The 25,554-nt window shown below is 34.0% G+C and overlaps 1 protein-coding gene across 3 annotated transcripts in view; it reads left to right on the top strand.

Moving 5' to 3' along the window:
* The window catches only part of RPTOR (regulatory associated protein of MTOR complex 1), a 551,396-nt gene that overhangs the window by 165,439 nt on the left and 360,403 nt on the right, over positions 1-25,554 (top strand). For all 3 annotated transcript variants that reach the window (XM_051995401.1, XM_051995400.1, XM_051995399.1), the window contains exon 4: positions 14,991-15,149. In XM_051995401.1, coding sequence (XP_051851361.1) covers positions 14,991-15,149 — 159 coding nt within the window. The remainder of the gene's footprint in view (positions 1-14,990; positions 15,150-25,554) is intronic.

Below are 25,554 nucleotides of genomic sequence, written 5' to 3'. Positions count from 1 at the left end.
GTAAGTAGCATATCTGCAATTAAGTGGAGCAGCTAGATGGTGCAATAGATAAGATTGTTGGCCTTAGACTCAACACTTAATAGCTATGTGACCTGGGGCAAGCCACTTAACTGCCTCAAAAAAAAAATGAAAACAAAAACAGAACACCTTATATTCAAGTCAAACCAAGTTATGTTTTATAAGGTAAGATGTATTCAGTAAAATAAATGTTTCTATTGTTGCAATGCTAGGTGGTTCAGTGGATAAGGTAGAACTTTGGGGATAGGAAAACCTAAATTCAAATCCCACTCCAGATGTTTACTAGCTATATGATCGTGATTAAATTTCTTATCTTTCTCTGCCTCAGTTTCCTCATCTGTAACATGGGGATAATAATATTACCTAAGGGTCATTGTGAGGAAGAAATGAATTAACATGTAAAGCATAGCTAGTTCTCCACATTTAGGGTACATCATCTGTCATTGTTAGATATCATTTTGTCTCTGCTACTATAATTTATATTTAATTCTTATTTACAGATATAATGCTGATTTCTGGGCTTCTCTTTGAAAAATATACCTTTAGTTTGACAAGGGCTTCTAGATAGCTACTATGCTGAATATGATTGTGCTTTTTTTATGATTCATGACTCAAAACCTATAAAGTACTTTTGGGTTGTATCTTCATGATAAATTGTTTGGAGAGAATATTGATGAAAGTTAGAAAGGTCTTATTCTTTCCCCATTACCATGTCTTCCAGTAATTGGAAACTTCTAATATAAATGTGGCATATAGTAAAATGCTTTAAGATTACCCCCTTGCTAATAATTGTTCATACATATAACTACACTCAGGGAGATGAATTCTCTATCAGTTTGAATTGCTTCCAAAAAAAAAAAAAAAAAAAAATAGCCGGGCTAATAAGTTTGGAACCTGAAAATAATGAATTAGAAGTTGAATGTAAAAACATTGGTTTTCTGCATTTCTCTTATTAGGTGAATTGCATGTGTAACATTCCTGTGAAATTCACTGATTTATACATCTAGCAAAAGGGAACTTCGAAATTACCTAGTTCAACCTTTTATTTAATCACTGAGGAAACTAGCATAGAATGCCTTAACTTGTACAAATAAAAAACATCAGAGGCAGTATTTGAAGCTAGATTTTCTAATTCTAGAGCTTGTATACTTCCCCTCAAAAAGTTCTGCAGTTTTTATGAACTGCAAGCCCAATGTGAGTTAGCATTAAGAGAATGAGAGGGAACTGATAATTTCTATTGTTCAGGCTTTACTTGTATTTATTATTTCTGGGCATTGCAGTACATTGAGAGGCTGAAAAAAACTTTAAATTGGAGTAATCAGAATGTTGAAGGATCTGGATTCAAGCCAGTTGAGGATCCATTTTAAAAACAAACAAACAAACAAATATGAATGTTTAGTTTCAAACACAGAAGAAGATAGCTATCTTCATATTTGGCAGAGGAAAGAGAATTCATTTTTCCTGACCTCACAAAACTGTATTAGAAGCAATGGATTTTACAGAGGCAAATTTAGGCTCATGTAATTAAAAGACAAAAACAAAAAACAAAAACTTCCTAGCAATTAAGATGTCTAAAAATAGAAATGGCTATCTTAAATGATAAGAATGCCAGTCCCTAAGAGATGATATTTAATTGAAAGAGGAACTTCAAGAAAAGAGTTCATGATATGAAGATAAGTGAACTTTAAAACCCTATAAAGTATTTAATTTCCCAAAGTAGTTTTGTTCATCTTAGTGTTTTGTTGGAACTTGTTGCATTTTTGGTATGTCTTTGTCTTCTCTGACTCTTAATAGTAGTATACACAGAAATTAATGCAGGGATTTTTTTTTTTTAATTTAAATCTCCTGCCTAGCACAGTATATAGTAAGTAGTAATTATTTGATACTTATTGATTTTATATAATATGTACATATATACATCTGATTTATGTGTACTTCTTTTTTTTACTTAAAAGTATTTTATCTTTTTCCAGTTAAAATGTAAAGAAAAATTTCAACATTTATCTTTTTTTTTTTAAATTAAAGCTTTTTATTTGCAAAGCATATGCATGGGTAATTTTTCTAACATTGACCCTTGCAAAACCTTTTGTTTCAAATTTTTACCTCCTTCCCCCCACCCTCTCCCCTAGCTGGCAGGTAGTCTAATACATGTTAAGTATGTTGAAATAAGATATATCTGATTTTATAAATGCATATCCTGTGATTGAAGAGCTCGACTCTTTGGGTCAAAAAGGGAGAAGATACACTCCTTTTAATTTTTGGAAATCATTTAAGGTGTTCAACCTCTGTGTTCTTAAAGACCGTTTTTGTACTGTAAGTGCCTTAGGATATATTTCATTTCCTAAATATTGAAAAGGAGCATGCCTTTGAATTTTTTCTGTAGCAATATGAAGTTTGTAGTTTCTTAGTGTTTCTATGGTCTTTTGTAGACATGCTTCTAACATTCGCTCCTCAGGTGCACATCCCAATATATCATCCATATAATGTAATAGCATAACTTTTGGAAATGCTTTTCTTACTGGAGCAAGAGCAGCAGCAACATACATTTTATACTCCTTTTAATTTGGAAAAAATTAAAGATTTGAAAAAGGGTTGCACTCTTTATGGGGCTACATCATCTTATGTGAAGATGTTACTAGATAATTTGTCTTATGAAATCTTAACCCCGAATGATTGGAAGTCCATAGCTAGAACATGTCTAGAACTGGTACAAAATTTATTGTGGCTTTAGAAATTTGCTCATACACTGTTATGGGATAATGAATTCCAAGCTTTTATTGCAGCTTTAGAAATTTGCTCATACACTGTTAGGGGATAATAAATCTGTTCTGAACTCTCTGCATACTGACCTTCACCAGCCAGTTGGTCAAAAGTGATTTTTCCAATAGCTCCTTTTTGCCTGTTGCATTGGGCTTGAATCCTACATAATTCATGAAACTCCGAAAGCCACAATAAATTTTGTCCCGGTTCTAGACATGTTCTAGCTATGGACTTCCAATCATTCGGGGTTAAGATTTCATAAGACAAATTATCTAGTAACATCTTCACATAAGATGATGTAGCCCCATAAAGAGTGCAACCCTTTTTCAAATCTTTGAGTGTATCTTCTCCCTTTTTGACCCGAAGAGTCGAGCTCTTCAATCACAGGATATGCATTTATAAAATCAGATATATCTTCTCCTTCATTTTTTGCTTTAATTAATGCCTCTTCTAATCTTGTCATATTCTGCTTTACAGGAGATGCTGATTATGTTTCTGCCTCTTTTCCTCCCCCCTCTTCTTCTACCCATGGAGGGTTAATTGAGGGGGGAGGGTCATGAGATGTGGAATGATCTAATTTCTCCTGCTGCCAAGTATTACACTCAAAATTGTAATTAACTCCATTCTCATCTGACTTGTCCTCCTTTTCACCTAGTAAAGTTGGCACTTCTTCCTCCTGCACTTTCTTTTTCTTCATTCTAACACTTAAATAACTTCTTATAGCCAATTGTATTAAATTATATGTATTAATTATATCTTTGGAAATTGAGTCAGGCCCATTTTTATTAGAGAATTGACAAAGATCCTCTCCTACCAATTTTCACTCATTTAGATCCAATTCCTTTTCTAGAGAGAAACAAGGACATATGTGCTTTACAGTTTGTAAAAGTTCAGTGATCTGCTGTAAAATTATAATTAAACCTTGGCTTTCCATAACTTTGACAATGCTCTCTAAACATTTTCCTTGAACAGAAACAGAAGGCTGTTTTCTAAACATCTGTCCCATCTTAGATGAAATTCTACTTTAACTCTTTTAACAAAATTTCTTTGTTGCACTCACCCTAATTTCTGGGTTGAGGAGTTTTTTCCACTGGATCAGGATCAGAGGCTTTTCCACTGGATCAGGATCTGAATCAGTCCCACGGTCATGGCGCCAAAATGTGATGTTCTTTTTCTTCTTTAAAATATATAATATAATGTGTCTCTCTGGGGGAGAAAGGAGGTTTCTCAGGGAGATTTTCTGGAGGTAGCCTTAGTATCAGTTCAGATCAATAATTACCCCAAAATGCAGCCAGGTGATAAAAGTTCAGATCTTTTATTGTCTCCAATATATCCCAGTTAGCTTAGAAGCCTATCTCTTTGCTTGGTTCCAAGAGCTCTTGCAGATTGTCCTTTGCTTCTGCCTCTGCTTTCTTCAGCCACCAGCCAGCCAAATGGAAAATGGAATGGATCTCTCTTCCCTTGGAGAGAGGGCTTCTGGCATAATTCTGCTGAAATCTGTCCAAGAGCCTCTGTCTGTTTCTTTTGTACGAGAGAGAGGAATTGTGGGATACAAGAGAGAGGGATTATGGGTTTTCTCCCATAGTGCTCTCTGGCCCTAAGAGCTTCAAGGGAGGTGTGGATTCACAAAGTTACAGTTAACTTTGTGAATCTCCCATACTTGTGAACTCCAATGAGGTTCTGGCTCAAAACATCTTCTTGTAAGATCAGATCAATAATCTGTCAACTCTAATGAGTTGTATAATACATATTTATTATGTTGTATTATACATATTTATACAGTTATCTTGCTGCACAAAGAAAATCAGATTAAGAAGGAAGGAAAAGAAAAACTGAAAAAGAAACAAAATGCAAGCAAATAACAACAGAGAGATTGAGAATGTTATGTTGTGTTCCACACTCTGTTCCCACAGTTCTCTCTCTGGGTATAGTTGGCTCTCTTCATCATCTCTGAACAAGTGGAACTGGTTTGAATTATCTCAATGTTGAAGAAAGCCATGTTCATCAGAATTGATTGTTATATAGTCTTCTTGTTGCCGTGTATAATGATCTCCTGGTTCTGCTTATTTCACTTAACATTAGTTCATGTAAGTTTATCCAGACCTCTCTGAAATCATCCTGCTGGTCATTTCTTTTTTTTGTTTTTTTGTTTGTTTTTGTTTTTGTTTTTTAATATTTTATTTTATTTTATTTAATAATAACTTTATATTGACAGAATCCATGGCAGGGTAATTTTTTTACAACATTATCCCTTGCACTCGTTTCTGTTCCAATTTTTCCCCTCCCTCCCTCCACCCTCTTCCCTAGATGGCAAGCAATCCTATATATGTTAGATAAGTTGCAGTATATTCTAGATACAGTATATGTTTGCAGAACCGAACAGTTCTCTTGTTGCACAGGGAGAATTGGATTCAGAAGGTAAAAATAACCCGGGAAGAAAAACAAAAATGCAAATAGTTCACATTCGTTTCCCAATGTTCTTTCTTTGAGTGTAGCTGCTTCTGTCCATCATTTATCAATTGAAACTGAGTTAGGTCTCTTTGTCAAAGAAATCCACTTCCATCAGAATACATCCTCATACAATATCGTTGTCGAAGTGTATAATGATCTCCTAGTTCTGCTCATTTCACTTAGCATCAGTTCATGTAAGTCTCTCCAAGCCTCTCTGTATTCATTCTGCTGGTCATTTCTTACAGAACAATAATATTCCATAACATTCATATACCACAATTTACCCAGCCATTCTCCAATTGATGGGCATCCATTCAATTTCCAGTTTCTAGCCACTACAAAGAGGGCTGCCACAAACATTTTGGCACATACAGGTCCCTTTCCCTTCTTTAGTATCTCTTTGGGGTATAAGCCCAGTAGTAGCACTGCTGGATCAAAGGGTATGCACAGTTTGATAACTTTTTGGGCATAATTCCAGATTGCTCTCCAGAATGATTGGATTTGTTCTGCTGGTCATTTCTTAAAGAACAATAGTATTCCATAGCATTCATATACCATAACTTTTTCAGCCATTCTCTAATTAATGGGCATCCATTCAGTTTCCAGTTTCTTGCCACTACAAAAAGGGCTGCCACAAACATTTTTGCCTATGTGGGTCTCTTTCCCTCCTTTAGGATCTTTTTTGGGATATAATCCCAGTAGAAACACTGCTAGATCAAAGGGTATGCACAGTTTGATAACTTTTTGAGCATAGCTCCAAACTGCTCTCCAGAATTGTTGGATCCGTTCACTGTTTCACCAATAATGTATTAGTGTCCCAGTTTTCCCACATCCTCTTCAATATTAATCATTATCTTTTCCTGTTATCTTAGCTAATCTGACAGGTGTGTAGTGGTATCTCAGAGTTGTCTTAATTTTCATTTCTCTAATATTGATTTGGAGTATCTTTTCATGTGGCTACAAATAATTTAAATTATCCTTTTGCCATTTATCAATTGGAGAATGGCTTGAACTATTATATATTTGAGTCAATTCTCTATATATTTTAGAAATGAAGTCTTTATCAGATTCTTTGGAAGTAAAAATATTTTCCCAGTTCATTGCTTGTTAGAATCCTTACAAAGCATTAACTCATTAGAGTTGATGGAAGCAATGTATATGTGCTTAGATTTGCATCTTTGAGGGTTCACACATTGGAGTTCACAAGTTTGGGAGATTCACAAATCAGAAACCCACAATCCCACTCTCTTAAAGGAGGAGTCAACCTTTGGGTTGACACCTTTAAGAGATCATATATAAGAAGCTCTTAGAGCTTCAGTCAGTCAGTCAGTGGAGGAGATTGAGTTGGAGTTGAGCTAGAGTAGAGGTGAAAGAGCCAAAAGATAAGCTGCAAGAGCTCTTGGAACCAAGAAGGGAGAGAGGCCTCTAAGAAAGTTAATGGGGCCCAAGGAAAGAGATAAGACTTGGAAGGAGAAAATAAATGTTTGGATTTTATCAGCTGGCTGCATTTGAAGTGATTATTACTTTGAACTGACACTAAGGCTGCCTCCAGAAAACCTCCCCAAGAAACCTGCTCTCCCAGAGAACTATCATATGTCATACAAAAGAAGAAGAATACCACAATTGCTTCCCTTCTAATCTTGTCTGCATTACTTTTGTTTGTATAAAAACTTTTTAACTTAATATAATCAAAATTATTTATTTTGTGATTAATAATGGTCTCTAGTTCTTTTTTGGTCACAAATTCCTTTCTCCTCCACAGAACTGAGAGGTACATCATCCTGTGTTTTTCTAATTTGTTTATAATATTGTTCTTTATGTCTAGATCATAAACCCATTTCGACCTTTTCTTGATATAGGGTGTTAGATGTAGGTCTATGCCTAGTTTCTGCCATACTATTTTCTAATTTTCCCAGCAGTTTTTGTTAAATAGTGAATTCTTATCCCCAAAGCTGGGGTCTTTGGATATGTCAAATACTAGATTGCTGTAGTCATTGACTATTTTGTTCAGTGAACTTAACCTATTCTACTGATCAATTTTTCTGTTTCTTAGCCAGCACCAAATGGTTTTGATGACTGCTACTTTATAATATAGTTTTAGATCTGGTACAGCTAGGCCATCTTCATTCGCTTTTCTCTTCATTAATTCCTTTGAAATTTTTTACTTTTTGTTCTTCCCGATGAATTTTGTTGTTATTTTTTCTACTTCAATAAAATAGTTTCTTGGGAGTTTGATTGGTATAGCACTAAATAAATAGCATAGTTTAGGGAGTATTATTATCTTTATTATATTTGCTCTATCTATCCAAGAATACTTGATATTTTTCCAATTGTTTAGATCTGACTATTTGTGTGGAAAGTGTTTTGTAGTTTAGCTTATATAGTTGCTGAGTTTCCCTTGGCAAATAGATTCCCAAATATTTTATATTATCGACAACTATTTTAAATGAAATTTCTTTTTGTATTTCTTGCTATTGGATTTTTTTTTTTTAATAATAATTTTTTATTGACAGAACCTATGTCAGGGTAATTTTTTATAACATTATCCCTTGCACTCACTTCTGTTCCGATTTTTCCCCTCTCTCCTCCAATCCCTCCCCTAGATGGCAAGTAATCCTATATATGTTAAATATGTTGCAGTATATCCTAGATACAATATATGTGTGTAGAACCGAACAGTTCTCTTGTTGTACAGGAAGAATTGGATTTAGAAGGTAGAAATAACCCAGAAAAAAAACAAAAATGCAAACAGTTTACATTCATTTCCCAGTGTTCTTTTTTTGGGTGTAGCTGCTTCTGTCCGTTATTGATCAATTGAAACTGAGTTAGGTCTCTTTGTCAAAGAAATCCACTTCCATCAGAAGACATCTTCATACAGTATTGTTGTTGAGGTGGTTCTGCTCATTTCACTTAGCATCAGTTCATGTAAGTCTCTCTGTATTCATCCTGCTGGTCATTTCTTACAGAACAATAATATTCCATAACATTCATATACCACAATTTACCCAGCCATTCTCCAATTGATGGACATCCTTTAAATTTCCAGTTTCTAGTCACTACAAACAAGGCTGCCACAAACATTTTGGAACATATAGGTCCCTTTTCCTTCTTTAGTATTTCTTTGGGATATAAGCCCAGAAGTAACACTGCTGGATGAAAGGATATGCACAGTTTGATAACTTTTTAGGCATAATTCCAGATTGCTCTCCAGAATGGTTGGATTCGTTCACAACTCCACCAACAATGCATCAGTGTCCCAGTTTTCCTGCATCCCCTCCAACATTCATTATTATTTTTTCCTGTCATTTTAGCCAATCTGACAAGTGTGTAATGGTATGTTGGATTTTTATTAATGATGTATAAGAATGCTGATCATTCATGTGGATTTATTTTGTATCCTGCAACTTTGCTGAAGTTGTGGATTGCTTCTAATAGTTTTTTAGTTGATTATCTGGGATTCTCTAAGTATACCTTCATATCATCTGCAAAGAGTGATAATTTGGTTTCCTCATTACCTACTCTTAACATTTATCTTTGTAAGATTTTGAGCTTCAAATTTTTTCCCCTCCTTCCTTCCCATCCATTCCCCAAGACAGCAAGCAATCTGATGTTATATATATGTACACTCATGTTAAACATTTTTCCACATTAGCCAGGTGTGAAAGAAAACTCAGAACAAGAGACAAAAATGATGAGAAAGAAAAAAATGTGAAAATAGTATGCTTTGAATTACCTTCAGATTCCATAGTTCCAAACTGCTATCCAGAATGATTGGTATTTTAATTTGCATTTCTCTAATCAGTAGTGATTTAGAGCATTTTTTTTTCCTTATGACTATAGATAATTTAAATTTTTTCATCTGAAAAGTGTTGTCATAATATTTATCAATTTGGGAATGACTTGTATTCTTAAAAAAAAATTGATTCAGTTCTCTTTATATTTGAGAAATGAGGCCTTTATTAAAAACACTGGTTTTAGCATTTGTTTCCAGCTTTTTGCTTTCCTTCTTGTCTTGATTGCATTGGTTTTGTTCGTGCAAAACCTTGTTTTAATTTAATATAAACAAAATTATCTATTTTGCATTTTATAACATTCTTTATTTCTTGTTTGATCAAAAATTCTTCCTTTCTCCATAGATTTGTTAGGCATACTATTCTTTGCTCTCCCAGTTTGCTTATGGTATCATCCTTTATGTCTAAATCATGTACTTTGATTGTATCTTGGTATTTAAGGAACATAAGAACATAAGAAAGCTTATCCCTTGGTATATTGGTCTATAATTAGATTTTGCCAAATTATTTTCTAGATTTCTGGAGCCTAGGGGAACTGTTGGTCAAACTTTTGTGGTGGAAATTAGACTTTGAAGTATGATTTTAATGGGAAAGCTAAAAAAATTTGATAATGAAATTCTTAGCATATATGTTTCTTACTTATGGATTTTGGATTCTGGTCCATGGAATAATCTAATAAGTTATGTGAAATACAATTTGAGTTGATGTCTTATCTCTTACATTCTCCATTTTCCATATAGTCCTAACTTATTCAAGTTAATCTAGTCCTAATTTATTCAAAATCCTTGAATAAGGGTTTTTAAAAAGCTCTTCTAACATCAGATATGACTGTGTCCCCACTGGACATAATTCTTCTCCTTTTGTCATGTCAAAATCCTGTTTCGGCTTCTCCTTCAAAAGCACTTAGTGTATGGTATAGCATTTATATCCTTTGATCTTATCAGATGTATACATACTCCTTGAGCTATAAATTCTGACTAAGATAAGATCATAGAATCATAGTTTTGGAGCTGGGATTTAAAAACCCTAAAGGTCCTCTTAACTGAATCCACTCATTTTTATAGATATGAAAAGTAAGACCTAGGAAAGTGTCCTGTCCAGCAGGACATCAACAGTGGGTCATCGAGGGGAGCCGGGGCCGAGGGGGAGCAAAGGGTCCGTAAGACAACAGTCTGGGAAGGCGCAATGTGCCTGGGAACGGGATCGGAGAGACAGAGAGGCAACTCAAGATTTAAGATGGTGAATGTCTCTGTTTAATGAATGAAGAGGGTTTAATTAAATATGATTTCTGAGTGGGGGGTTACAATGAGAAGAATGTCGGACCATAGGTGTGGCAGAAATCCTGGGGTATACTGTTATCTAGATCCTGGGCGGAGATGACCGATTTCTTGGGACACACATTATCTAATCTCAGGAATTTAGGGTGTTTGCTACTCATAGTCATGTTCTTCTTAGCTCTTTGTCTCCTGCCTCCAAGGACATGGTCTCTGGCATATCCCCCTTTCTTTATTTATATATGGGTGGGAGGCCTGTCTTAGGCTATGTGGCCGGCATCCATATTCAGTACCCAAGTAATCCGACTTTAAAAGGCCAGAAAAGGGCAGAACCCCTGTCTTAGGCTATGTGGGCGGCATCCATCCCAGCACCCCAGCATCAAACTTCCGGGGTGTGCTTCTGGAAAACGGGCCCACAATAATCCCGTCATTGGGTGTTCCTGCAGCCAGAGGGTATGATGATCCTGAAATATGGGGCCACAATAATCCTGTCATTGATTCACCCAAAGCTTATCTACTGAATGCGAGGGGGCAATACCTGAGACCAGACCTTGTATGGATATGAGGAGGGGGTGGGGCAAAAGTGCTTAAGGCAAAATGAATAGGAGCTAAGGGTTCCGATTCTTTTTGGAATTTTGAAAAAATATACCAGTTTCCCCAATGTTCTATCTCTACCTCCCCTCTCACGGAAAGGAATTATGAAATGACCATTCCCCATATAAATCCCAAGAGCAAATCAAAATCCCTATACATAACAGACTAATACAGTAGCATTTCCTTCAAAGCCCTCAAACATAACAGCAATAATTACAGTTTTAACAAATCCATATCAAATCTTAAACACACAGTAATAGATGATCCAGGTAAGGTTTAACAGTCAGTCATCAACCATTCCCAAAGTCCCTCATATCAGTCCAAAGTATACTCGATGCAGGGTGAAGTCCATGGTCTCATTTTAAAACTGCTGCTTCAGGCTGTGAAGTGATAGGAGGTTCTCATTCCTTGTAGAGTGGGTGCGTCATGCTGACAATCAAGGCTGATCAAAGCTGATCCAGGTTCCAGAAGCAAGTCAATATCTGTAATTTGACCAAAATCTAGAACAAAAACACAAATCTAACACATAAAGATTGGATCAGTCTCAGATAGAAAGACTCAGTTCACCAGACTGTTGCAAAACATGAGGAGGCCAAAATAAATTGGCTAGCAGTTTCCTATGTGAAGAGATGAGTTTGCTTTACAGGCCAAGCAAATGGGTGCAGTCTTACAGACCCCTGTTAATTGTCCACTTATCATGTAGAAACCTTAAAGGAACAAAACACAAATATCCAGTAACAGACAGATGACCAGGCGAAATACTCAGTTGCCCAAGCATTTAGGATACAATAACAGTTCTATTGACCATTGGTCTGATCAGAGAGAGATCAGTTACAAAAGGAAAAAATTCAAGAAGAAACATAAGCAGTTGAGTTTTAACAGCTTATCAATCAATTGTCCCAGTAACTGTCACAGGGTGGAGCTTTAAAACTCCCAAATAGCATTAGCTAATTAACTCTAAGCCCAAAAACTTTTACCTCCAATAACAAATGTCATTAGTCAAATTTCTGATAAATCTTAAACAGTTATCATAACTTACAGTAATAACAGAAAGAAATTTCGCCTCAGTTAAGTTCACAACTTAGAACAATTATCATATCTAAGTAGATGTTACATGAGTGAACATTGTACATACAAATCAGTTTGCTTTTAAAATACCCAATACATAGAAAAACATCCCAAATTGCATATTGTCCAATCAAAAATTTTCAAAAGGACAAAAAAAAAAAAAAACTATTATGTTCAGAGGCCTTTAAATAACCTCAGGATGACCCAATACAATCAATTTAAACTTTATACAAAATACCCAATTCCACATAAAAGAATTCAAGGGTTTTTTAACATAGCAATTAAACTTTTAGAAATACTCAGACCAAAGTATGGATCACATTTATGACCATATCTCTTTTAACCAAAAAAAACATTTATGTATCAAGAAACAAATATTCAATCAATTATCTAAAGTAAGCATGTCCTTAAAAATCACACTTTGCTGCACTGCCGCAATCAGATAAGAAAAAAAGCGGCAGGAACATACTTAGAGAGGAGAGGGGAGAAGAGGATTCCACCTGGCCACCCTTCCCCCACTCCTGACCCCTAGGAAAAACTTCCCTCAGGTTCCCCACTCAATTTCCTACATGGGGATCCTTTTCAAGATTTAACCCATCAGTTTCCCAATATCAGGTTTCTTCCCAAATCCACCCATTTCCAACTTTCTCTTTCCCCATGACTACATACTTAAACAATCTCCTTAAAGAACTTTCCTTCCCAGATGCTCCTTTGGTAAAGTAGCAGAAGGCAGTGGGGGTGGGTGACTCCTTCCCCCACCTCTTCACCTACTTCCAAAAGTCTTTCTTTCACCTTCCTAACACCATGCGACCTTTAATTTCCCTTACAAATCAGTCCTTCCTAAATCACCTGCATTCCTCTTTCCTTTTCCCTTCAAAAAATTGTAAGATTCACCCTATGGTGAACCCAAACCTCCACAAAACCCACACATGTCCAGCAGAACTGGAATTTAAAGTATAACTTATATTAACAAATTTCAGAAGGTAACAAACTAAATCAAACTAATACAGCTGTTTTTAAAAGTTTTTTTCCTTTCTACCACATTTCTTGTAACAGCATTAGCATCTTATCTCCAGAGCTTTTTATTGCAGGAAAGTTAAGTGACTTGTTCAAAATCACAAGTAGGAGAGTTTTGTTTTGAATGCAAGATCTTTAACCTAAACTTTGTTGTTGCCTTCGATTTTTCTATCCTGCCTCCATCTTTTGATTCTCTCTCAGATGTATGACTTGTGGTATGTAATTGTTCTGTGAAAAGCAGTGTCTCATATATCTAGTAGAAATTTTGAATATTTTTTTCAATGAGATTGAAATAGAGACTAACAATAAAAAGTTCCAAAATGAGAAAAATACATCCTTATTTTACATTGTGATGATACTTTTCAATTTGTAGAGTACTTTTAATATTTGTAGCCCTTTTAAGAAGTAAAAAAAAAAATTGTAATATTTATATAACATTTTAAGTTTCTCAAAGTCTTTTCATACTTTATTTCATATTCTTCCTCCTGACCCCCTTGTAGGTTTGGTGGCTGTATTATCCCTATTTTACACTTAAAGAAACTAAAGCATACAATTGTTAAATGAATTCTTCAGGGTCACACAGCTAGTAAGTGTCTCATATAGGTCTTCCTCACTTTAAAATACAGTATTTCATGGATTGACAGTTGCATTCCTCAACTGTCTTAGTACACTCATAGGTAATATTGTTTATCTTTTAACTATTAATACACTTTAAAATTTCTTTAAGATGTTTTCTAATTTAATTTTTTTCCATGAACAAAGAATTATGTTTTCTTCTTACTTCATCCTTCTAACATTGTGTAAGAATGAACCCCTCCCCCCAATATACATAGCTAAGAAAAACAAATTCCTACTTTTATGATGTCCGAGAAATATATATATATATATATATATATATATATATATATATATATATATATATATATATATCATTCTATTATCTGAATCCATTACTATAGAGGGCTGGAACTCTGAAAAGGTGTATTTGAATCTAAGACTGCAGATTACTTAAGGCTAAGTACCTACTCAATGAGAGATAATGGTTTTATAAGCATATACTTAGGTGATATGGTGATGTGGTGGCTCTTCTCAAGACTGGAGCTTGCTGAATATGTGGCGGTGAGATAATCGTAGGCAAGGATTGGAGGGCTGAGGGAGAGAGATCAGAGTCTTTCTGCCCCAGCATACTGAAGAGAGAAGACTTCAGGCTCCAAACTAGAAAGTCCAGAATTCATCTTTAATGAGCTAGTTGGCAGCTTGTCTGACTCCATTACTTCTCTTCCAAAAGACCAAGGACTTTGACTGATCCTGACTCTGACTGATCCTGAGGCCCTCCAGAGAGCTAGCTCGGACATTATATATTACATGTATCAGACGTCAATTGGCATTATAATTGGTCATCTAGAATTGTTGGTTTTTGTGTTTTTATATAATAACAATGTTATATCTGGTTCAGACTTTATTCTGTTTTATACAGTATTTCCCAGTTTCTCTGAAACAGCTAATATTTTTCTTGTATGGTTGTATGATCATACATTCTTATCAGAATTCAAATTGGCATTGTTATTGATGTTGGAATTCCTCATAAAGAAGATAAGTTTTATGTAGCAGGCTTTTTTTGCATGATTCTTAATATCTGTTCTCACCTTTGTAAATATTACAGTGTTTAACTGATTCTTCCATGCTTCTTAATTTCTGTTCTCACCTTTGCAACCATTCAAGTGTTTAACTGCTTCAGGTACTTTCTATACTAATATGTTTCCAACATTCATCTGTAGAAAGGTAGCAGACAAATCCAGCATTTTTGTCATTTTAACTTTAAAAATATTTAGTATGAATAACATCATCATTTCTTGACTTGAATACCGCATGACAGACTGATAGAATAATAGTCTTGATTATTTAGTTTTACCTGGAAAAAAATTATGATCAATATCAAAAGGAATCCTGAGTTTTATAGAGTAATATATGTATTTTGGAATGCATTATAATTTTAAAATTTCTTCTACTTCAATAGGCCCGCTACAAACAAAGTCTTGATCCAACAGTGGATGAAGTCAAGAAGCTTTGCACATCCCTGCGCCGAAATGCCAAGGAAGAGCGGGTACTCTTTCACTACAATGGTCATGGTGTACCAAGGCCCACAGTAAATGGAGAAATCTGGGTCTTTAACAAGGTTGGTGAATTTTAAGTAGGCTTATAAACTGATTGTTCTGATTGGTCTTCTCTTTTTATTCCTAACTGCTATCGTCTTTCTCATATCACCTTAATGATCAATTGTTGCCATCAGCATTATCATTTGTCTATCCTCTTTTCCCTCTCAGGAAGCTATTCCTTATGACATGTTATTTATGTATATGTATATATAGATAGATACATGAAAAATTTAGAATATAGAAAGATAGATGAAAAATTCAGAATAAATGTGCATTGTTTAACATCAGCGGATCCTGAAGGGATAAGTTAGAGCTGTCTTTTTATTTCATTCAAATCCTGCTTAATCTTTATACTTTTGTTATGTTTTTGATTGTGTTCTTTCTTTCTTTTAATTTTTTATTATAGTTTTTTATTTACAAGATATATGGATAATTTTTTCAGCAGTGACCCTTGCAAAACCTTATGTTCCAACTTTTCCCCTCTTTTTCCCTACTCCCTCCCCTAGATGGCAGGTGGACCAATACATGTTAAATATGTTAACGTATATGTTAAATACAATATATGTATATATATCCTTACAGTTATTTTGCTGCACAAGAAAAATCGGACTTAGAAATAAGGTAAAATTAACCTGAGAAGGAAATCAAAAATACAAACGGACAAAAACAAAGGGAGTAAAATGCTATGTTGTAGTTCACATTCATTTCCCAGAGTTCTTTTGCTGGGTGTAGCTAGTTCTCTTCAGTATTGAATAAATGGAACTGATTTGGTTCGTCTCATTGTTGAAGAGAGCCATATCCATCAGAATTGATCATCATATAGTATTGTTGTTGAAGTATATAATGATCTCCTGGGCCTGCTCATTTCACCCAGCATCAGTTCTTGTAAGTCTCTTCAGGCCTTTCTGAAATCATCCTGCTGGTGATTTCTTACATAACAATAATATTCCATAACATTCATATTCATATACCACAATTTATTCAGCCATTCTCCAAGTGATGGGCATCCATTCAATTTCCACTTTCTAGCCACTACAAAAAGGGGTGCCACAAATATTTTAATTTTATTCTTTCCATTTATATTGTGGTAGATCTCTTCTGATCTTCTGTCTTGCATCTCTCACTGCCTTTTAAACATTTTGAACTGGATGTGCAATAGACATCTTAAATTTACCATGTCCAAAACTGAAATCATCACTTTTTCCTCTAAAATTTCCCTCATTCCTACCTTTATTGCTCTGGATAGCAATACCATTCTCTGTGTTTCCACCTCACAACCTAGAAGTCATTCTCACCTACTCATCTGTCACACCCAATTTCTTAACCTTTTGTCAAGAATTGTCAGTGTCACCTTTGCAATATCACACAAATAGGCCCCTTATCTCATATGACACCATCTTTATTCTAGTAAAAACCTTCATTATCTTACCTCTGGACTATTTTTGGTGGGTTTGCCTATCCAAAATCTCTCTTCATTCCAATCCATCCTTCTATTCAGCCACTAAAGTGATTTTTTTCAGAATCAAGGTAAAATGCCCTCTTTGATATTCAGAGCCTTCATAGCCCTCCTAAACTTCCAGTGTGTTAACACCTTATTCCTTATCACATATTCTTTGATCCAGTGATACTGGCCTTCTAGCAGTTCCAGGAACAAGATAGTTCATTGTTTTGCTCTGGATATTTTCTGTGGCTGTCATTCAATCCTAGAATGGTCTCCATCCTCTGCTCCAAGTACTGCTTTTCTTTCTTTTTTTAAGTACGAACTAAAATCATTTCCTTTACTGGAATTCTCCATCAACTCCTCTTAATTCTAGTGTATTCAAAATTTATGAATCACTGCAAACTGCAGTGATCTTGTGATCATAAAGGAAATGGAAAGATTCAACATCAACATCTTGGGTAGAGTGGATTTAAATGGGCAGGAGTGGATGAATTTAATTCAGATTATCACTATTTATACTCTTGTGGGCAATGATCCCTCAGGAGGAAAAAAAATGGAGTAGCCCTCATAGTAATTAAAAGAGTGAGAAAAAAAATATTGGAATATATTCTGAAAAATGCCAGGATGATATCTGTTTGAATCCAAGATAAACCATTTAATATCATGGCAATATAAGTCTGTGCTCCAAATACCAATACTGAAGAGGACAAAGTTGATCAGTTCTATGAAGCACCTACAATATCTTCTAGGAATAACACTTCTAGGAAAAGTCACTTTTATTTTAGGAGATTAGAATGCTAAAGTAGGAAATCAAAAGATAATTAGAATGACAGGTAGATTTGGCCTTGGGATACAAAATGAGGGCAGGGCAGAGACTATTAATATTGTTTTGTCAAGATAGCAAACACTCTTTCAAAAACCCAAAAGTGACTCTACATACGGGCATCATCAGATGGTTAATATAGAAATCAGATTCATTATATGCTTTACAGCCAAAGGTGGAGAAGCTCTATTCAGTCACTTAAATGAAGAACTGAAGCTAATTCTGGATCATACATGAGTTTCTTATTATTGCAAAATTTACACTTAATTTGAAAAAATAAGGAAAACCATCAGATAATAAATAGATTTAAGGGATTGGATTTGATAGATAGATTCACAATATTGTACAGGAGATACCAACAAAAAACATTCCAAAGAAAAAGAGATCAAGAAAGCAAAATGTGAGGAAAGAAAGAAAGAATGTAAAAGGAAAAGGAAAAAGGGAAAGATGTATCTTTTTGAATGCAAAATTCCAGAGAATAGCAAGGAGACATACAAGGATTTTCTTAACTGACAATGTAAGGAAATAGAGAAAAACACAACAGGATGAGAAAGACAAAAGATCTCCTCAAGAAAATTAGAGATATAAAAGAGATGTTTTGTGTGAAAATGCTCATGATAAAAAACAAAAGTTGAAGCAGAAGAGATTAAGAATAGTTGGCAAGAATATACAAAATAATATACAAGAAAGATTATAGCATCACTGATAACCAGTGTGGTTACTGATCTAGAGCCACAGAGAATGAAGTTAAGTGGACCTTAGGAAGCATTGCTAACATTAAGCCTAGTGGAGGTGATAGAATTCTATCTGATTTATTTAAAACCCTAAAAATGTGCTGTTAAAATGTATTCAAAATGCCAACCAATTTGAATAATTCAACAGTGGCCACTATTTTGGAAAAGATCAATTCAATCCTAAAGAAAGGCAAGGAATATTCAAATCACTGAACAAATATGTTCATTTTACCCTCCAGCAAAGTTATGCATAGCTAGTTATGCATAGTTACGCATATATGAACCAAGAATTACCCAAAAAGCAGGGTGGTTTTTGAAGAGATGTTGAATTAGATACCAATTAGAGACTAGTGTCACTATGTTATGGAGAAAGCAAAGGATTGCCAGAAAAACAACTACTTCTGCTTCATTGACTACATTAACTCTTTTGATTCTGTGGAACACAAAATGTGGGAAGTCCTCGAAGAGATAGGAGTCCCAGATTGTCTTACTTGTCCCCTAAGAAAGCTGTATGTGGGCCAAGGAGCAACAGTTAGAACTGAACTTGGAACTATTGGTTTAAGATTGGAAATGGAGCACAAGGCTATATGTTAAAACCTTATTTATTTAACTTATATGCAAAGTATGTCATGTAAACTGCCAGGTTGACTGAATCAAAAGCCAGAGTTAAGGATACCAGGAGAAATATAAACAATCTCAGATTTGCAGATGTTAGCATTTTGATGTCAGAAATTAAAGAGTAAGAAAAGAGTGTAAAAACTGACATGAAGCTTAATACCAAAACAAATAAACAAAAAACAAAGAATTTGGCAGCTGTTCTTTTCTTCCTAGGGAGAACCAATGTCAGATTTTATGTCCTTGAACTCAAAGATCACTACAGATGGTGATTGTAGACAGGAAATTAATTGCTTGCTCTTTGGAAGGAAAGCTATGACAAATATGAACGCTTTCTAAAAATCAGAGCCAGCACCTTGTTAACCAAGGTTCAGATAGTCAAAATTATGGTTTTTCCCGTTGGGAGTTAGAGACTATAAGAAAAGGTGAGTGCTGCAGAATGAACCCTTTTATATTGTTCTGGAGAAGATTTGTGAGAGTCCTTTCAACTGCAAGGAAATTAAATCAACCAAAACTTAAATAAATCAATTCAGGCTATTCATTGGAAGATCAAATACTGAAGCTGAAGCTTAAATACTTTGACCACATAAGACAGGCTAAGAAAAGACAGTATTTATTGTGTGGGACAGGTCTGGTACAAGACCACCTTCCCAGTTAACTAATCAAAGACAACATCAGGTACAAAGAGAAAGCATTATTTTAATCCCTGCAGAGAGAGGCCCGGGCATACCTGGGAACCATCCCAACTCCGCCATGTGCTCCTGGAACCTGGCCATCTTCCAGCTTGTCCAAGGTTTAAAAGCAAAAGTCTCAAGCCTTCTCATTGGATAGACTAAAAGGATGTAGCCATCCTTGACCAATGGTCACCAATGCTGGCCGACTCTTGCAGGTAGGTCACTTCCTGCAACTTCCTGTATCTCCAGGTTCAAAGTTCATTCCTTTAGAGATCAAATGACCTCCCCCAAGGTCCCTTCTGGGGACAGGGATCATGTAATTCAATACTGAGAAATACTTCATCCAATCAGTCCCATTCAATTGGAAAAGACTGATACTGGGAAAAATTTAAGGCAAAAGGAAAAAAGGACAACAGAAGATGAGATGGATAGATTTTGCAAACCAGGAACATGAGGTTGGACAGACTTGTCCAACTTGGAGAAGAGAGTAAAAGATAGAAAGGCCAGATATGCTATGGTCTTTAGGGTCATAAAGATTCAGAGACAAATGAATGATTCAACAACAATAACAACAATATTTATCCTGAATATTATTTGTTTTGTATATATTTGTTTACATGTTGACTTACATTAGACATTCAGCTCTTTGAAGGCTGGCATTTTTAATCTTTTTTGTGTTCTTAGAACTTAGCATAATGACTGGTACTTGTTGAATACTGAATAATAACAATAATAACAATAAATGTTTGTTGATTGATTGATAGTTAATATATGCTATTGTTTTCTTGGTTTAGCCTACTTCATGTTGCATCAGTTCATATAGCTTTTTCTGTTTTCTTTGTATTCATCAAATACATAATTTCTTATAGCACAGTAATATTCCTCATGTACCATAATTTGTTTCAGCATACTTCTGGTGATGGGCATCTACTTTGCTTCTAGTTCTTAGCTATCACAAAAAGTTTTAATTTAAATATTTTGAAGTTTATGGAACTTTCTTCTTATTGATGTCTTCCTTGGCATATAGGCCCATGGGGTCTCTGGTTTCAAGTATTTTTGTCACTTCTTTGCATGATTCCAAATTTCTTTCCAAAATGGTCATATTATTTTCACTGTTTTATCAACAGTGTATTAGTGTGCATTGCATGATCCCACCTACACTTACTCTTGTTTTTTTTTTTAAATTTTTTAAATATTTTATTTTATTTTATAATAACTTTATATTGACAGAATCCATGCCAGGGTAATTTTTTTTTTACAACATTATCCCTTGCACTCGCTTCTGTTCTGATTTTTCCCCTCCCTCTCTCCACCCCCTCCCCTAGATGGCAATCAGTCCTATATATGTTAGATCTGTTGCAGTATATCCTAGATACAATATATGTTTGCAGAACCGAGCAGTTCTCTTGTTGCACAGGGAGAATTGGATTCAGAAGGTAAAAACAACTCGGAAAGAAAAACAAAAATGCAAATAGTTCACATTCGTTTCCCAGTGTTCTTTCTTTGGGTGTAGCTGCTTCTGTCCATCATTTATCAATTGAAACTGAGTCTTTGTCAAAGAAATCCACTTCCTTCAGAATACATCCTCATACAATATCGTTGTCGAAGTGTAAAGTGATCTCCTGGTTCTGCTCATTTCACTTAGTATCAGTTCATGTAAGTCTCTCCAAGCCTCTCTGTATTCATCCTGCTGGTCATTTCTTACAGAACAATAATATTCCATAACATTCATATACCACAATTTACCCAGCCATTCTCCAATTGATGGGCATCCATTCAATTTCCAGTTTCTAGCCACTACAAACAGAGCTGCCACAAACATTTTGGCACATACAGGTCCCTTTCCCTTCTTTAGTATTTCTTTGGGATATAAGCCCAATAGAAACACTGCTGGATCAAAGGGTATGCACAATTTGATAACTTTTTGGGCATAATTCCAGATTGCTCTCCAGAATGGTTGGATTCGTTCACAGTTCCACCAACAATGCATCAGTGTCCCAGTTTTCCCGCATCCCCTCCAACATTCATCATTATTTTTTCCTGTCATCTTAGCTAATCTGACAGGTGCAACACTTACTCTTGTTGTTTTTTTTTAGTCATCTTTGCTAACTTCCTTGTTTTCCTCGATTTGCATTTCTTTTATTATTAGTGATTTAAGACATTCTTTTTGCAGAGAAACTTCCAAAAGATCTTGTCTGGATCCATATTTTATTAATTTGTTAACATTTTTATTTGTCAGGAAAATAAAAATATAGTTTGATTAAGTTTGTATTATTTATTAAATTTAAAGTTCTTAATGTCATTTTCTATAATTGTCAAGAGGTTAGAGAAGAATGGGTAGATGCATAGTTTTAAGGTAGAATGAATTTTAAAAATATTTAGTATACCAGAATATTAACTGTTTTTAACTAAAAGTTATGACTAGTATAAAAAAGCAATCCTGAGTCACATAGTAGAGTGTGTACCTATAGATTTAAATTATATTTATCAGGCTGTCATTATTTGAATATTTATCTAAGATCTTTGAACTAGTACTTCATTAAAACTTGTAGATTGTTTATTAGTGTTTGAGGGAATGATTACAATGTGATAGTACTGTTGAATTAATTTTTTTTAAATTGGGGATTGGCATGAAATATATCTTTTTTTCTTTGTGGATAAATGTTATTTTTAAAACTTTATTTCTTTTTAATACACATTGCTTTATGAATCATGATGGGAGAGAAAACTTAGAGCAAAAAGAAACAACCATGGGAGAGAAAAAAACAGAAAAAAGAAGTGAACATACCATGTGTATATTTACATTCAGTCCCCATAGTTCTTTTTCTGGATGCAGATGGCATTTTCTGTCCATAGTCTATTGGGATTACTCTGGATTCCTGAATTATTGAGAAAAACCAAGTCTTTCACAGTTGATCATTGCATATTCTTGCAATTGGTATTGTGTACAATGTATTCTTGATTCTGCTTATTTTACTCACATCAGTTTGCATAAATTTTTCCAGGCATTTCTAAAATCAGCTTTTTCATCATTTTTTTTAGAGAACAATAATATTTCATTACTGTCATATACCACAACTTGTTCAGCCATTCCCCAATTGATAAGGTATCTACTTATTTCCCAATTTTTTGCCACCACAAAAAGGGCTGCTACAAACATTTTTGCACATGTGGGTCTTTTCCCATCCTTTAATAATTTTCTTGGGATACTAACCCATTATTGGTATTGGTGGATCAAAAGGTTTAAACAATTTTATTACTGTTTGGGTATAGTTCCAATTTACTCTCCAGAATGGTTGGATATGTTATTTCTTTATAATTGTCATATGTCTCAATGCTTTAAATCCTTCTGTTAATGAACATAGTCAAAAGTATACTATCTGTCAGTCTTGCATAATCATTCTCAGTTTCTCTATCCTGCTCGAAGCAAAGTCCAATAGACATTTCTTCTTTCTCTTCATCTGAGGGTTTTTGGCTTTTATATTTTGTTGTACTTAGAGATGTCCTGGTTTTGGTCTCAGAGGGCTTTTGCAGTCCCATATTTATGTCACTTACTATCTTCTTGGAATTTTGGAATAAGCCTACACATTTAAAATTGAAAAATACCAGAATAAGCAACTTCCAGATGTATCCCAATACATTCTAAAAAATCAGAATTGTTAACTCCCCTTCCCATTTTACAAATAACTGAACTGGTGGGCTGAAACATTAAGTACTTTGTGTAGGCATATATAGATAGTAAGTTATCTCAGTTAGAATTTATGCCCAAGTTGTCATGATTTTAAGTCCTTTAAATGGATGATAACTGTATTCACAATTAGCATTGTGAAATTAAGTGATATCGCTCTTACCACTATTTAATCTACTAAATTATTCTCTAAACCTTTTGTGCATGATAAACCCTCACAAATTATCTTTTCTTAACCCTTCCCAATATTTACCATTCTCATCTTTTTTTTTTTTCCATGTTTGCCATGACAAGTATGAAATTTCAGCATGGTTTTGATTTTCATGTTTCTTAATATTAGTGATTCGAAGTATTCACTATGATTGTTCATAGTTTACAATTCTTTTGAGAAATGTTTATTTATATCCTTTTGAACATTTGGGAATGATTTTTGTTTATTATTTATATATCTTGGTAATTGTTTCTATAGCTTGGCTGTGATAAACTATTTGAGAAACTTAATATGAAAATTTTTCTTCTCATTTGATTTCTTTTTTATTCTGGATGTATTAATTTTGTTTTTATAGAAGTTTTTTTAGTATCATGTAACTAAATTTTTTTTTTTGGTAATTGCTTCCCTTGTCATAGCTCTAAAACTGATATGATCTGTTCCCTTTCTAATTTTTTAACAGTATGGTTTTTAATATTGTTTTCTTAGCAGGTTTTTTTTTATTATTATTAATTGAAACTCTTTTTAAAGTAGTTTATATTTTGGAGTTTATTAAACACTGAATTTTTGAGTTTCATAATTTCTGAATCTATCTTTTTTAGAGTTACTTTGACATTTCTCTATTTTTTAACAATATTAAAATAAAATGTTTTATGACTGCTTCTTTGTAAAATAATTTGAGGGCTGGCAATATTAATCCTTCATTATCTCTATCCTTTTTCATTATTTCTCTTGACATTCTACATCTCTTTTTTCTTACATGCATTTCTTTAAATATCTCTTTTGTAGCTTGATAATATATTAAAACTATAAATTTACTTTTGATTATATTATGTTATAGCCCAACTATGAGCATTATATGTTTTTCCAACTATTTGAGTTGGTCTTTGTTTCCTTAAGGAATACCTTGTATTTGAACTTATATGCGCTTTTATCTACTTGGCCCCCAATGTTTTTAGAATAAAATGATCTTTCTGTTATTGCTTCTTGTTTTTTTTTTTTTTAATTCAGAGACTTGTTGATTATTTTGAGTATATTTTGTAATTAGCATATTGTTACTAAAGTTATTGTCAACTGTTTTTGTTGTTTCCCTAAGATTTTCTAAATAAATCTCATTTCACCCTTAGATAAGGATAGTTTTATCTCCTCTTTAAATCTTATTTCTTTCTCTTGCCTTCTTATTACTAGTATTTTTAGAACTATATCAAATAATAACAAAAAGAGCAGACATCTTCGCTTTCCTCATTACTTATTGGGAAATCTAGTATATCACTATTTTACATGTAATGCTTACTTTTGTTTTTAGATAGATATTTTTGGTGACAAAGAGCTAGCCAAGATCCTTCTATTTCTGTAGTCTAGTACGGTCATGATTGCAGATTGACATACATTCTATAATATATCATAGATTCTTTCCGTAGCAATGACTATAGATTAGGAGTAGGTATGGTTGTAGTACCAGTGGAGAAGAAAGTATCTGCATTGTTGAAGTATGATATCTCTGGTCTCTTAATTCTGGTGTCCTATATGCTACATATGTTAGTCAGTTAAAAATTGTTGAATTATTTGTTGAAGTGGAAATGTTGAAAATACTTAGGTTGCTATTTTATTTCCTTTGTTTTGTTTTCTACATAATGTTGCCTATTGCTAAGTCACTAAAAGTTTTTTGGTTTTTTGGCACATCTACGCAATGTTCAGTTTTTATTCTACATGAATGTAGATTGCTATTATTCATATAAATCTTAGTAGGTAATTTATTGAATTGTTATGATTGCACACTCTAAAACCATATCATCTTTCTTTTGTCCAGACTTTTATAACTCTGGATGTTGGGTGTTATCATTCACTTATTAGGTACACATAGATGATACATATATTCTCCCTGATCTCTTAGCTTGTTTTTTTCAACTGGCATGCTCTTCTTGATTAAAAATGGATTTGAGTCACCTGCTTAAATATCATTGTCTTTTTGTGAACTTTAGTAGTGATTTTTTTCTTTTTAATTATTGTTATATTTTTTTTGCTATTGGGAAAAACTATAATCATATCTTTTAAGCAAATGTTTGAACAGTACCCACCTTGACAGGGAAGAAAAGCATTCTTAATACAGACGTTTAAGTTAAATACCAAGAGCTTTCCAGTGATCTGGAGGTTTCTTGATTAGATGAGAGAACTTAGATTTATCAAAATATTAAATATCAAGATGATTATTGAGGTCCACAAATTCTTACTTGGAGCCTAG

This window comes from Antechinus flavipes, chromosome 4 (assembly GCF_016432865.1).
Source record: "Antechinus flavipes isolate AdamAnt ecotype Samford, QLD, Australia chromosome 4, AdamAnt_v2, whole genome shotgun sequence".
Lineage (NCBI taxonomy): Eukaryota > Metazoa > Chordata > Mammalia > Dasyuromorphia > Dasyuridae > Antechinus > Antechinus flavipes.
This window is presented reverse-complemented; position numbering and strand designations above follow the sequence as displayed.